The sequence below is a fragment of the Antechinus flavipes genome, chromosome 6 (assembly GCF_016432865.1).
Source record: "Antechinus flavipes isolate AdamAnt ecotype Samford, QLD, Australia chromosome 6, AdamAnt_v2, whole genome shotgun sequence".
NCBI classification, from domain to species: Eukaryota; Metazoa; Chordata; class Mammalia; order Dasyuromorphia; family Dasyuridae; genus Antechinus; species Antechinus flavipes.
In genome coordinates, this window is record NC_067403.1 from 177,214,951 (window position 1) to 177,230,136 (window position 15,186).

A 15,186-nucleotide genomic window follows, 5' to 3' on the forward strand; every position below is an offset into this window, starting at 1 on the left:
ATTGCTCAGCTCTCGCCAGACTCAAACCCTTCTTTACTTCCATCTACCTCCTTTGCTCCTACTTATGTACTGCTTAATTGAGCTGGAGGAAATCACAACTGGGCGCTTACCAGATTTGTTATAGACTTAAATTCTCCAGCTTCAAGTGAGACCTTTTATCACTCTCCAATTTCCTATCTTTTTCCTCACAAAAGCTATAATACTCCCTTCTTTTTTCAAGCTTCCTATACTTCTCCCCATTATATCCTCTCATTGGAGGACCTTACAATTTGCTGAGAAAAAAATAACAAGGCTGGTGGGTTCCCACTGCTTCCATTCTTTCCATACAAATCTCAAAACATTTCCCAATCTCTCCTTCTTTGTTCCAGTCTCTGGATAAGGAAGATTGGTCCTTCTTTACAAAATCTTCACATGGCCTTGATTCCATTCCTTCCAATCTTCTCTAGTAGATTGCCTCTATTATTATGCTCCTTCTCTAACCTTCATTTTCTCCCTAAATCTCCCCTAATCGGAAAAAGTCTCCACTACAGCCTATCCCTCCTCAAGCTATCATTCTATATTTCTCCACTCTTTTCTCTAAAAGCTAAATTCAAAAAAGGTGCCTGCCCTTGCCTTCATTTCCTCTCCTTACACATATTCTTCAACCCTTTGTAATATGACCTCCCATCTCATGATTCAACTAAATTATTTCTGTCCAAAGTGACCAAGTATCTCAGAATTACTTAATCTGACAGTCTTCTCAGTTTTCATTCTTGAATTCTTGACTGCTGCATTTGACTCTGTGGATCACTCTTTCTTCCTGGATACACTTTTCTCTATGTTCTCTCCTGATTCTCCTTTTACCAGTCAGTGCACTCTGATTTTCTCTGTTGGTTCCTCATCCATGTCATACTACCTAATTGTGGATGTCCTCCAAGGCCCTCTCTTGAGTTCTTTTCTATTTTCTCTCTATTCCCTACTATCTATACTCTTCTCTTTCTATTTCTCTCTGTCTCTGTCCACATCAGCCATCTAGATGAATAAGACTTTCAAAGAATGTGTAATAGTTAACAAAAGATTTACTTAGCCATATCATATAAGGAATACCTAACAAAGATGCAGCCATGGGTCAGGGAGGTGTACCACCTTGGATATTAGCAAATCAAGATTTTCAAATGCAATGTCAGAAACCAATACAATATTAATACCATTCATACAGAACTTCATCAAATATGGAGCATTTTAAGGCATTTTATCATATATGAGCATCATGTCACCACAATTTGTGAGGTGAGTACCAGAAATATTATTATCCTAATTTTCCACATGAAGAAATTGATTATCAGAGATAAGTAATTTGCCCAAGTTCACACCCTTGGTAGATGTCAATACTGATAAAAGCAAACCATGATATGCTCTTGCAAATGTGCTATTTGCACACAGTAGGCACTTACAAACTAGTAGACTAAGTCCCATGAGTTAGCCAGAACCTAGAATTTTTCTTTGGGAAATGCCCCCTCTATTCAAAACTTCCTAAAGGCTTCCTCTCCTCCTACATAGCTGATGGCATAACAGCTAATTCCAAAAAGAATGACAAAGTCACTGGGGTAAGACCTATAGAGCAACAAATGAGGCCAGTTGACTCATCACTGGAGTGTCACTATGAGTGTGTCCCCAGCATGTCAGATGGTACAGGTAAGATGCTGTGGGTGGCTTGAAAAAAGGAGATCAAGGTGTTTTTGTTTATTGCTTTGAAGTTTTATAATACCTACTATTTACTCCTGGGCCCCTTTTGATTCATGGTGAAAACTGGAATCCACCCATTCTCTCCTTTTCCTGTCTAACATGCAGATGGGGCACATTTTGTTGTCTCCATCAATCCCTCCCCCCACACCCTCAAATATGCACACGTATACCTAGCCAGTGGAAAAGAAAAAAGTTACTCACATTCGTCCATCTCACAAAGATTTCCAGGCTGAAATGGGAGGGCTTTAGCTCTCCTGTAAGGATGAATAAATAGGTGAGTGGAAGGCAGCCTGTCCATTGTATCCCTGTAGCAGACCCTTAGCAAAGCTAGGGTTTGACTCCTGGCAACTGGAAGCCTAAAACCTGGCCCCATGGAGAGGACATTTATCTGCCTGGTCATCATCTTCTTTGGGACAGTGACCCCTAAGAGTTCTCCAGATCGCCGCCAAATAAGGCTGATGCAACTTGTAGAAACGGTTAAACAACTGCGAACGTGTGTGAATGACACGGTGAGTAAGAATAGAGCCATCACCAAAGGGCGAACGACCTAAGGCTTTGATGCTGCTTGTTTTCAATCTAAAAGAAGCTCTTTTCCACCTAAAAATTACATGAATATACCATTTTCTTTTGCTCTAGGATCCTGCACTTCTGTCTACACCTGAAAATGTTGAGGTAAGACCAGTTCTATGTTCCTCAAATGGTTTATTTTTAAGTATTGTAAAAGGCTGATGAGAAGGAAATGCCCTGTCTTGATCGGGCAAATGGGAGTGTGGAGTAATATCAAAATTAAATCATTCATCCTGAAACAGTCCATTGATTTGGAATCAAATCTTGTATACAATATTATAAAATGTTAATCTATCTTTATAAGCTTTCTTCTTTTGAATTTGATCTTTTACCACATCCAAGTCATAGAAAGATAGCCTTAATTGCTGATGCATTTAGAAGTGGAAGGAGCCTTAAAGGCCACGAAGTCTAAGTTCCTTGTTTTACAGATGAGGAAACTGAGGCTCAGAGATATCAAGGGTCTTGTCTAAGGTCACACAGTTAATCAATAATCTGGGTAGAATTTGAATTCAGGTCTGATAAATTCAGTGACTGCATTTTCCAGCTAAGATTCTGCAAATCTCCACAAAGAAGACACATAGTCTATCACCCTGCCTTGAGCAAGGACCTAAAAAGTAGGCAACCCATCTAATTTTCAGGGGATAGGAAGAAGCATGTAAATATATATATATGCCTATCAGGAGAATCTTGTTCATTAAGATTAAGAAAAATAATTAATAAAATGGCTAAGAGTAGGGGAATGGAGATTATTATATGTCTGTGGTGTCTCAGAGAGATTCTGAGACCTGCTGATCAGTTAGGTATTGCTTGTATGATGAATTATGCATTCTTAAACTCCTTAAAAAGAAGTCCATCAGAATCTCAGGAAGTACTAGTTAGATAATGTTAATTTCAGGCTGATACCTACATGCACAATACAGAGAAAGTGGTGGTGGGATATTTTCATTGCCATGTACTTGTGTTCTCAAAAACAAAAATAACCTTAGACAGATATAAAGGAAGATGGGGACCGACACAGGGAGGGATCTGGATGTTAAATCAAAGAGTAACAAGAAAGGAGTTACTGTAAAAGAGTGTAAATAGCTGAGAAAGTGAGTGAGTCACAGTAACTTATATACATTTTGTAAAAACATTCAAACTAAGGGTTGCCTCTAACCCATTAGGAAGAGATTGTTTTCACCTGAGACAAGGGAGGATGATTCTTAATAGATTCTGTCTATTCATCATGCTTTGAATATGTAAACAATGATAGAAAATGAAAGGGTATTGTCTTAGTGATGAGATATATACTTGTCAAATGGTGTCTGATACCAGTGACAAATGGGATAGCTGGAGGATTTAAGGCATCTTCAGTTCAGAACAGAAGAAAGTTCTTCAGCTCAAGAACATGTCACTTTGGTCTTCCTTTTAACTAACCTTCATTCAAGCTGAGACCATTTGACTGGCCTCCAGCAGGATACAAAAGTGGAGGAATATGTAGACATTTAAGTGTTTCAGACAATAAATATTAAAGGTTGGTACTGTCTGACATATAGAATAAACCCAACATTTATGAAGTTCTTATATAATCAATATGGGCAGAGCACTTCACTAGGGTTGAGTGGAGAGCAATATAGAGTGTAGATGAGACTCCATCCCATGGCACAATGCCTGTGAAGTCTACAGAATAAATAAATCCACAATCTTTGAATGGTTCTTAATGGAGTATTAGATAGAATTTTGAACGGGGCAGTTAAAAACTGGGTCCAAATCCCACCTCTTACGACTTTAATCACTTAAATTCTCAAAGTCTCGATCTCCTCACTGGTAAAATGGAAATTATAATATCCGTGGTCCTGTCTCACAGGATTGTTTTGAGGGCAATTGAAATTGTAAATGTCAAATGCCTTACAAAGTTCTCAAGAGACTCTTATTTGGTAATTGTGGTGCCACGGAAAGAAGGAGAATGGAACTAAGCATTTAGTCTACTCCGTACCAGGCACTGGGTTAAGTCAGAAGACCTAGGTTCAAATCCTAATTCTATCGTTTACTTTTCACATGATCATAGACCAGTTATCTCACCTTTCTACTGCTGTTTTCTCATCTATAAAATAAGAAGGTTGTACTAGATGTCCTGTATGATTTAATTCAGCTGGAAGTCAATGATCTTTCTATAATGTCAAGTATTATAATTATCTGTTTATCCATATAACTCCCTATCTTTTCAATGGCTCAAACCCTAGTTTCCACAAAGAACAAAAGGGATGTGTCCAAGGGAGCAAAGAAGCTATTGGTTCTGTTCTGAAAACTGTAAGTGTGATATCAGAGAGATATAGGATTCAGAGCTGGAATGAATCCCCGTAGCAGTCATCCAGTCCAATTTTTTCATTTTACAGTTGGAGCCTTCATAGGCTGTAAAATTCTATTTTAATGAAGGCAATTTCCCATGTGAAATCTGAAACAGTTTATCTGGCTGCACTCTCAGCCCTCTTCTCAGTTCCCTACTAGAGAAAGAGGAGGAAGTTTATGTTGATGGTTTGTCACTGTGGCTTTTGATTTGGGGGGGACTTCCACAATTTATGACCCTCAAACAACAAGAGAACTCCATAGATTTCCACTGAATTATTCATAATGGCAAGAGCTCAAGAAAAAAATCCCCAAAGCTAACCTTCCCAGTAGCGGCTAGAATCTGCCTCCTGGTAACCAGGACACTGGCCCAGGGGTAGGAATCCAGTGGCCATAGGGGGTGGCGGTACTAACACAGTGCTTTAGAGAGAAAGTGAGTGGGCAAAGATCTGTCAGTCAATGTGGAGTGAAGGGTTGGGGAGAGGGTGGAAGACCCTACACCTTCATTTAAACGTTGTCCATGGTTCAACCAGCTCATATTTCTAAAGCATTTCATATTTTCAAAGGACTCTTGCATAACCAATCTGAGAAAAGTTAGTATTATAATCCCCATTTTACAAATAAGGAAACTGAGGCAAAAAAGGACTTGTCCAAGGTCATACAGTTAGAGTTAGAGTATAAATGTATTTCTCTTACTTTGTTCAGTCTTCCTTCTGCCACACCAAATAACTCTTGAGAGCCAATTTAAGGAGACTCAGATCAGATAATTTTTAGCAAGACACTGTGGCACTGTGGATAGAACTGGACTTGGAATCAGGAAAAATCTGGGAGGAAATCTCATGTTCTAGGAACTTTCTAGTTGGGTGATAACTTCCCTATATCTCAGTTCCCTTATCTATAAAATGAGAGTGTTGGGCTCAATAGCCTCGGAGCTATTAGGAGCTTGGTGTTATAATGGACAGAGAACTGGCCAGGACTTCAAGTCTAGCCTTGAACAAACCTATGTTATCTCTATCTGCCTCAGTTTTCTCTACCATAAAATAGGGATAATAATAGGACCTATCTCAAAGAGTTGAGGGATCCTTGTCAGAGGCTGAGCACAGTACCTGGCACATAAAGTAGGCAGTGCATAAATGTTTATTTCCTTCCTCTAAGATCACCTCTCACTCAATCTATGATTCTATAAATTGGGTCAGGAGGGACCTAGCTTTGAATTTTGGTCCTGTTGCTTGCCAGCTGTGTGACTTCAGGCAAGTCACAAGTAGCTTTCCGGAGGGTTGGGTTTTTTTTTTTTTTCTTGAAGTTGGGTGACATCTGCACAGCTACCTCCCCCGGGGCTGCATTCTAGAGAAAAGCATCTAGTCATCTCCAAAGCCCTCCACCCAAATGAACTGCAATTCAAAGCGCACGCGGATTTCCATTAAATTTGCTTTAAAAGCATCAGCCTGCAATCAGTACACTGGACCCCGCAGATCAGCGGTGTAATGATTCAAGGTCTGCAGAACTCCATTCTTCTAGGGAGTCTAATTTTCTGTCAACACACACCCCTGGAAGTGTTAACTCAGCAATCCTGGGCCTTGGTGAGAAACGCTGGTTGTTCAGATCATCACGGATGAAACAGTTAAGGTTTTTCAGTTTCAGCTGGAAAATTTGCCTCTTTAATTATGAATATTATTTTTTTTCCAGTAAGTTAGACCGGTAGTGGTTAAAAAGAAAAGAAAACGAGAGAAACTGAAACAAATGCGACTATGTGGTTTTCAAGGAAAAATGCAGCGCCCGAGTTCACATTTAGAAATCGTTTCTCTTAAATAAGCATTTTGACAGAGCTGCGGAAAGGGGCTGCGTGGCCCTGCGCCAGGCTAGAAGGAAGGGGCGTGCGCGGCCCTGCGCCAGGGTAGAAGGAAGGGGGGCTGCGCGGCCCTGATGTAAAGCTGCGCCAGGCTAAAGGGAGGCTGGAAGGAAGAGAAAGGAGAGAAGAGAGGCGCTTAGATTGGGAGCCGCGATCACCTCGGTGAGGGTTCCCCCTCATACGGGAGACACCAGGGTCCGGTGGAGAGCCGCGGGCTCTGAGAAGGTTATAAAGCAGGGGCTATCACTGTGGGGTCCAACCTCAGCCATTTAGCTTCTATTTAAAAGAAACTTCCAAGGACGAACCTTTTTATTACTTTTTTTTTAAGTAACAAATTTATGGATCGCATCCCCATCAATGATACATAGTGTGTGACTGAAGTCAACCTCAAAGAACCTCAGCTTCCTCATTGACAATCCTTCCCCACTCCAAGATCCTATAAAAGCCAGGCACCCTCTCTTAGTATTTGGGTAACACCAGTCAGAGCTTATCCTCGGAGCCATAATTTCCCCAATCTGTAAGGTGCAGAAGGTGGACCAAATGACCGTGGAGGTCTCCTGGTTTCTACCTACATTAAGATCTTAAATTTTCTTAGAATCAGCTTTAAATTGATTCATTTAAATAACCAAATGAACATAAGCTTTATATTCAAGATAAGGGGCTCTCCCTTTGTTTCTTAGGTCCGATCCCAGGATGGATTTTTTTGGGGGGGTCTACTTTTTTCTGTTGTGTATCACTTTAGATTTTTTTTTTCTGGACTCCTTTTCGGAATATAACATAGACATATATAATATATGCATACGTGTGTACACATACATATGTATGCATATATACAGACATAGATATACATATATAAAATCCTAATTAAATACAGAAAATAAAGATGGGATTTTTTTTTTACATTCAAATTCTGTGAGCATCCTGAAATACATCTACAGAACCATCCACTTGGGATCCATGGACCTTAATTTAAAAATTCCTGCTTGATTTGGAGGGAAAAGCCCTGAGTTCAAATCTTAGCCCTACTTACTGTCCATGTAACTACCTCTCTAAGCGTCAATTTATTCATCTGTAAAATAAAGATATTATTCAAGGAGATACTCTCTATGATTCCTTCCACTTCTAAATTATGAGGTGTATGTGGCAAATTTTTTTTGACCAAAGCATGGTCAGTTAATGAATAATTCTTCAAAACATGCTATCCCATGGATTTTTCGATTCTAAAGGTCACTGTTCAAAAGTAATCTGCATGTATGTGTCTTTATTTCTTTCTCTCTCTCTTTCTTTCTTTCTCTCTCTCTCTCTCTCTCTCTCTCTTTCACTCACACATACACACACACACACACACACACACACACACACACACACACATACACACACACACACACACACAAACTAAATTTCTCTTCCTTGATGCTCATAAAGCAATTTAGAATTGGGAAGAACCATCAAGTCCAACACTCTCATTTGGCAGATGAGGTAACTGAAACGCAAAAGAAGTTAAGTAACTCCCCCAGTGTCATACAGCTAGTAATGTCTGAAGCAAGATTCAAACCCAGGCCTTACTGACTCCAAGAGCAGTGCCTACTCACTGTACCATAGCAAATTTTAATGGAGGCTCCATTTTTAGAGAAATCTAGATGCACAATTCCATCACCGATTAATATGAAGGAAGTCATAAGCCTTGAGAAGGCAAGGGGCTATATACCTGTATCCCATCCATCCATCTGTAAAGAAATAGACAAATTCTCCTTGAAATAGTATTATTAACGAAGTTGCCTCTGATCCTTACCTTTAATTGTGTGACCTTAGGCAAGTCAGTGAGCCTTTATGTATCTACTTGTTCATCTGCAAAATGGTTAAGAAACTATCTGGAATACCTTCCTCTGGGGATTGTCAAAAAAAAAAAAAAATCCAGTGCTATTACTCTGCAAAGCACTTTTCAAAGTCTAAAGGACAAAAGGAAGGGGAGGAGACCCAGCCCCATAATAAGGAACTCTTGGATGAGGAAATTCCCTCAGCCAATGCAGGTGGGCAGAGAATTACCTATGATACTCCAATATTAAGACCAGCCTTATGTGAAAGAAGCAAGTTTTTAACTTCCATAAATAGCATTTCAAGCTGGAAGGGACCTCAGAGGCTATGGATCTAATCTTCACATTTTACAGATGAAGAAACTAAACCTGAGAGAAGTTACATGATAAGACAACTAGTAAGTATGGGAGGCAGGCTTTGACATCAGGCTTCCTGATTTGAGATCCATTGTTCTATCCACTATTCAACTTACATGCCAATTATTAATTAATATTATTCCAAACCACTGAGAAAGATGGAATGATCTAAGTAGGGAAGATCACTTTTTCTCCATGGTTTTCTCATACAGGTATAAACATTTTTCTTTCAGAAACACTGTGAGGAGTCAGCTCTTAAATGTTTCCAGGAGGCCCCATTAAAGCCCCTAAATAACGAAGAAAAGAAAATGAGATTTGATGTTTTAATTAAACAATTCAGAAGGAAACTGCCTCAGAGGGAAGCCAGAAAGACCAATCCAGTAAGCTTTAATGTCATCCACCATCTACCATATTGCTACTTGTAAATAACAGGTGCTCTAGTGAGATTCTTCAAGGATTCTTGGGCCTCGTGGCTAGGTATCATTTTTTGGGAGGGGTATCATTTATGGAGACATAGCCTCCAGACATAAAGTTCTGGAAACTCTAAGCTACCCTTGGGGCTCAGGTGACCCATGAGAGAGAGAGCAATATTCTCAGGTACTCAATCTACCAGGAAGTAGTAAGGGTACTAGGAGACTTGCTACTATTTGTAATCTCTGAAATACTTTCTCCTAATTTAGACAATTACATTCTCAACCTTCTTTCCTCTCAATCTGAGTGATCTAGAAGTACGAATAAAATTAGAAATTTTGGGTGTTGGGTTAAGTGCCATTAACCCAAGGTATGGTTGGGAAGGGAAGAGGTGAGGAAGTAAAGAGTGGAGTGGAGTGGGGTAGGGAGGAAGCTCATCTCTGCTCTCTCTCTGGTAGTTTTTGATTTGTTTTTTTTTTATCGACTTGAGAGACAATGTGATATAATAGATAGAAAGATAGCCTCAAAGCTAGGAAAACCAGAGTTTTTGACACATAATGGCTAGATGACTCTGATTATTCCAAATAGAATAATCCTGATACAAGGGCCCTTGACCCCATTCTCTTCGGTCTTTTCTAAAAGGCTGCTCTTTCAAGCATGTCCCACAATCTTCAACTGTTTCCTGTCTACTAATTCCTCCCCTAATCCCTACAAACATGCCCAAATCTCCCCATGGGGGGAGGGGAAAGGGAAGTCTTCACAAAGATACTTTCCTCAAGTGATAATAATATTCTCTTCCTTTTCTCAGCTGAACTGTTTATACCTGTTGCCTCCCCTCCCCTTCATCTCTTCTCAATCATTTTAAATCTGGCTTCTCACTTCTAGCAACACTCCACTGCAAGCTTTCTTTCCAACATTACCAGTTCTTCCAACTGCCAAATCTGAGATTCTTTTGTCATTCCAAATCGTTCCTATATGATCGTATTGACCACACACTCCCTTTTCCTGAACCTTCTTTCTTGGATTTTCATAACCCAATTCTATCCTAGTTCCCCTTACCTATTCATCTGATCACTCTTTTTCAGTCCTCTTAACTCCTCTTCATCCATATCCCAGCCCCAACTGTGAGTATTTCCCAAGGTTCTGTCCTTGGTCTTCCTTCTCTATATCTTTCTCTTGATGACTTCATCAGCTTTCATTTTAATTATCATCTCTCTATATACAGAACATGCACAGATCCATAAAACCAACCACATTTTTTCCTTTAAGCCTCCATCACCAACTACCAGCTGGGTATTTCTAACTGGACGTCCCCATAAGTATCTCAAACTTAATATGTATCCAACAATCTCCACCCACCCTATCAAACTTTCCTATTTCTGGCATCTAGGTGTCCATTGGTCAGGAAGACTGAAGTTCAAATATTACCTCAGATATTTACTACCTGTGTGACTCTGGGCAAGACATTGAACTTGTTGCCTCAATTCTTTCAATTATAAAATGGGAATAGTAACAATACCTGCCTCCCAAGGTTATTGTGAAAATCAAATTAGATAATATTTGCAAAGTGCTTAGCACAATGTTTGGCGTACAGTAAGTGCTATAAACTGCTTATTCCCTCCCTTCTTCCTGTTGAGGGCACCAGTAGTATTCTAGTCTCAGGTTCACAACCTTGTATTAGCCTTGACTCCTAATTCCTTCATCCCAATTATCTATTCAGTTGCCAAATTTTGCCATTTCTATCTCCACAACTTCTCCCATATCAACCCTCTTCACTCAGATAGCCATTAGAATCTGTACTGATCATTTCTTGCTTAGATTATTTCAAGGGCTACCTATTGGGTGACCCTGCCTCAGTGTCTGTCCCCACTCAAATCTATTTCTCCACATTGATGTCCAGATGTCCAACTTAAAAGCAGATCTGATCACATCATTCATTCCCCTATTCATTGACTTCTTAGTGCCCCTAGGATCAAACATAAAAGTCCTCTTTTCCAAGTCTTTCACAACCTGGTCTATCTTTCTAACCTCACTGTACATGAATTACTCTTCTTTCTGACACACTACAGCCCAGCCAAATTACTTGGCTCTCTGTTTCTCATAAATGAAATTCCATCTCTGTGCTTTGACTCAAAGTACCTTTCACATTTGGAATGAACTCCAACCTCAACTCTGCCCCATGAAATCCCTCTCTTCCTGCAAAACAAAGTTCCAGAGTCAATACAATGCCTTGGGCTAGGTTTGACTCAGGCCAGTCAGGTGGTTCAGCTAGGTTTGGGATGAGAATGAAACAACATATGTACATTCTCCAACACCACCACCTTCTAAATTAAGCTTCCCTGACACTCTCAATTGCTCCTGCCCTCCCTCTGTTTATATTTATATAGGTGTAAGGTTGTCTTCCTCAGTAGCAGATTCCTTAAGAATAAAGATGATTTCATTCCTTGCATTTCTATCCATAGCATCCAGAACAGTTCCTATAAGACATTTTATAAATTCTTGTTGGTTGATTAATGGACTAAAGACCACCCATCATTTCTGCCTGCCTTTGCTCAGAGAGAGAGAGAGAAAGAGAGAGAGAGAGAGAAAACCTTTTTAAGTGCTTTAAAAATCACTTCATTCATTGCCCTCATTCTACCAAAAAAAAAAAAAGAGTTTTAAAGAGGTTAAGTGACATAACAAAATTATTTACCATATATTCAAACAAATATAGGGATAAAAGTGTGCCAGCCTCACCTGGTTCAGAATATTTTCTTTGAACTTAGTGGATAGGACGCTGGAGTTGGGATTTGAAGCTCTTGGATCCATGTTCTTTCCATCCTCCTTCTCTGACCTTACTTCATCCTGTCCCCATAGAGTAACAGTACAGGAGTTTGTCTTTTAACTTGATGGATAATTGATAGATGTTGTGCCTTCCCATCTAAATGAATATTTGTAAAGAGCTTAGTGCAATACCCAGAATAGAATAAGAGCTTAATAAATGCTTGTTTCCTCTCTCCCTTTCTTTCCTTTCTTTTATCTTTCTTTCCTTCCCTGTCTTCCCTCTTTCCTTTCTTTTTTTTTTGTTTCCTCTCTTCCTCCCTCCTCCCCTCCTTTCTTCCTTTTTTCTTTGCAAGAAACCATGGCATTAAGGATAGAAATGAAAATGCCTGTTTTTTTGGTTTTCCAGAAATGCCCTTCATGTGATTCTTTTAAGAAGAAACTACATAAAGAATTCTTTAAGAACCTGGAATCACTTCTGCAAAAGGTATCCTTGTTTCTTGTATCACTTCCATTTACACACGGGGACTGAGTTCTTCATGCTGGGATCACTGATGTTGTGTTGTCTTCACAGATGATTTCTCATGATCACCATCATCATTGACATGGCCAGTGTACTTAATACATGAAGATGCCAGAAGCCCTAAGAGAAAGTTGGACACTATATTGACGTACTCTAAGTTCTTAATATTTTAACAGAGGAAATACAGTGTAACAATGATGGGGGGAAATGAGTTCAGATAAGAGTTTAAAACCAAGAAGAGTTTTCCAAAATTACTATCAGACACAAACCTTCCATTCTTTTTTCTATCCTAGATTTGATGACTTGAGGACATGGCCAGCTCAGTTCATTACTCCTCATTATTGAGGGGATCGATGGAGAGGCCACATCTTCTGATATTCACCCTTTACTATATTACTCTGCTGGAGTACTGTCACTAGGAGATGGGGAAGGATAGGATCACTTTGGATCTGCCTCTCTCTTTCTCCTTTGGTAATCCTGATACACAGGAGCTAGGAAAAATTATTTTAAAACACAAAACTTTTTTTTAAAAGAAAAAGATCTAATTAAAAAAATCTTATCTGAACAGCTTTTTCCCCATCTGAGTATATTTTACATGTTAAAAATGTAATTTATTTATGTTTTGAGGGAAATTACTTTTCTAGCTGGCTACTAAGAATGTCTCTATTCATAAAGATCCAGTGAAATATTTATATTCTATAGAAATGAAGAAATGTATTTATATTATTGTTTTTTTCATAGGATTAGATTATTGTGCCAGCAGAGAGTATAAAATGCTCCCCAACAAAATCTCTTTACCATTCATAGAGTTAGAGCTGGAAGGGATTATAGAGGCCATAGTCCAATCCCCTCATTTTGGAGAAGAGTTCCAGAAAAAAAAAAAAAAAAGCCAAGTGATATATGCTCAGAGCCACATAGTTTGTAACCCTGAGGAAGAGCTTGAACTCAGTTCTTCCTGACTCCCAATTCCAGCGTCCTATCCACTAAGTTCAAAGAAAATATTCTGAGCCAGGTGAGGCTGCCACACTTAATTTTCTGCCTCCGTCTCATTCTCCAACAAAACTACCATAATGGACATAGGAGATGGCAGTCAGCAACAACATCCCTGGACAACATGAACTTTGAAGTCTGAAAATTGAACTCCTATGGAGCAAATGTTACAAAATTCCTTGCACAACTTGTGTCTAAATAGTTTTGGGGAAAGAAATTTTCCTTTGTCTTAAATGTCTTAAATAATATTAAGCCATCCAAATAAGTGTAATGGCAAACAAGCAGCCTCTTCAATAATTTTATGCATGAAACTAAATATATTTATAGAATGTGTTTATAATTGAGGATCAGTGAACTTTTCTAAAAACTTTTCTAAAAAAATTAACTACAGTTTTTCTGAAAACTTTTCTAACAAATTTTTGAAAACTGCATTTCCTTATACTTGATTTTCTTTGTAATTCTTTATATTTTGTTGTATGTATCAAAAAACATTACTTTACAAGACTGCTGAAGGGGGCCCATGACCCAAAAAGATTAGGATCCCTTTCTCTAAAGGGATTATTACCACAAAGTCATAAGCTAATTCAAGAACCCCCTATATCTGTCAGAATGATGTTTGGAACACATCAAAGAACAGAGAATGTGGGGGATGCTCAATGCTCTGGGTCTATTAGGAAGTGAGAAAAAAAGAAATCTATTGTGTGTTTTGAAAGAGTGTACAGCAACCACCTACTAACTCAGGTGGAGGATGGTTTCACTTAAATAGTTGGTTCCAAACAGAAATGTTTTCAAAACCATAATTCTTTCTTAGGACCTCAGCTCTTCTTAAGACCACACTGCATTTTTAAAATACTTAACTATCTTGGAAATGGCTAGCACATATGATGATAACTGTGAACATTGACATGTGTTTTTAGCTCAAACTTAATTTGTCCACTTCTATCTGGCTCAGTCAATGCAATAGAAATCATGGTAGGTCTGCAGCTCTGCAACATCTAAAACACTTATACTTTATGTTCTTATCTCTGCCCAGTTTGGTGGTTGGTTATTTCTTTGATATGGTTTGAGTTTCAAAATAATGGCTTTCTCTCAGTACCATAACTATTAAACTACTCAGAAGCTGTTTGACAAAGTTCTTCACCTGAAATAAAAATCCTTTTGTGAAAATTAAGGGGAAAAGAACTTCTAAAACGACAAATACATTTGAAGCCTAAGAGATCTTTCCTGAAACACAAGGAAAGATTGTTGTTCAGATACCAAAGGGGAAAGGAGAGCCAGTGGAAAGCTCTACCTCTATCTTAATTTACTCAAAACCAATCAAAGGCAAAGGATGAATGGCCCTTTGGACATTACTTCACTTAGAGATGGAAAGTTGCCTGCCCTCTCCAGGCCACATTTTCTTAATCTATTAAATGAGGATGAACCAGCTAGATAATCTCTAAATGCTCTTCCTGCTATGACTGGATTGGATTTGATTTTTTAAAATTTAATTATTATTATTATTATGTTTTTGAGAATTCTTACCAGAAAAAGAACTGGCCCTACCATGGAATCTAACATGCCAGTAATCTATTTTGACTGCAAAAGCACTCTACCACCCTTTACTGCACAAATAAGGGAAATGGTCCTATAGAAGACCGCTGCAGTAGGCACCCAACTTCTCTTTAAGGCTTGGGAACTCTATACCTTTTAGAGAGGATTAATCATGTTTTTATGATTTTAGCTAATGGTGTCTTTTGTAGACACATGTATAGAATTGTAGCATTATTTTTTGTGTTATATTACTCTGTTGTATTTACAATTGCCACTAAGAATCTAATTTTAATATAAACTATGTTCTTTTTAACTTAATGATTTATTTATTA

The 15,186-nt window shown here is 38.7% G+C and overlaps 1 protein-coding gene across 1 annotated transcript; it reads left to right on the forward strand.

Annotated features, from left to right (window-relative positions):
- The first annotated feature begins 1,607 nt into the window (after positions 1 to 1,607).
- On the forward strand, positions 1,608 to 13,604 carry IL21 (interleukin 21). Its single transcript, XM_051966727.1, has 4 exons — positions 1,608 to 1,674; positions 2,065 to 2,234; positions 2,362 to 2,397; positions 12,032 to 13,604. Exons 1-4 carry the CDS (start codon positions 1,608 to 1,610, stop codon positions 12,338 to 12,340), a joined length of 582 nt encoding a protein of 193 aa, XP_051822687.1. The 3' UTR covers positions 12,341 to 13,604.
- Positions 13,605 to 15,186: the final 1,582 nt, after the last annotated feature.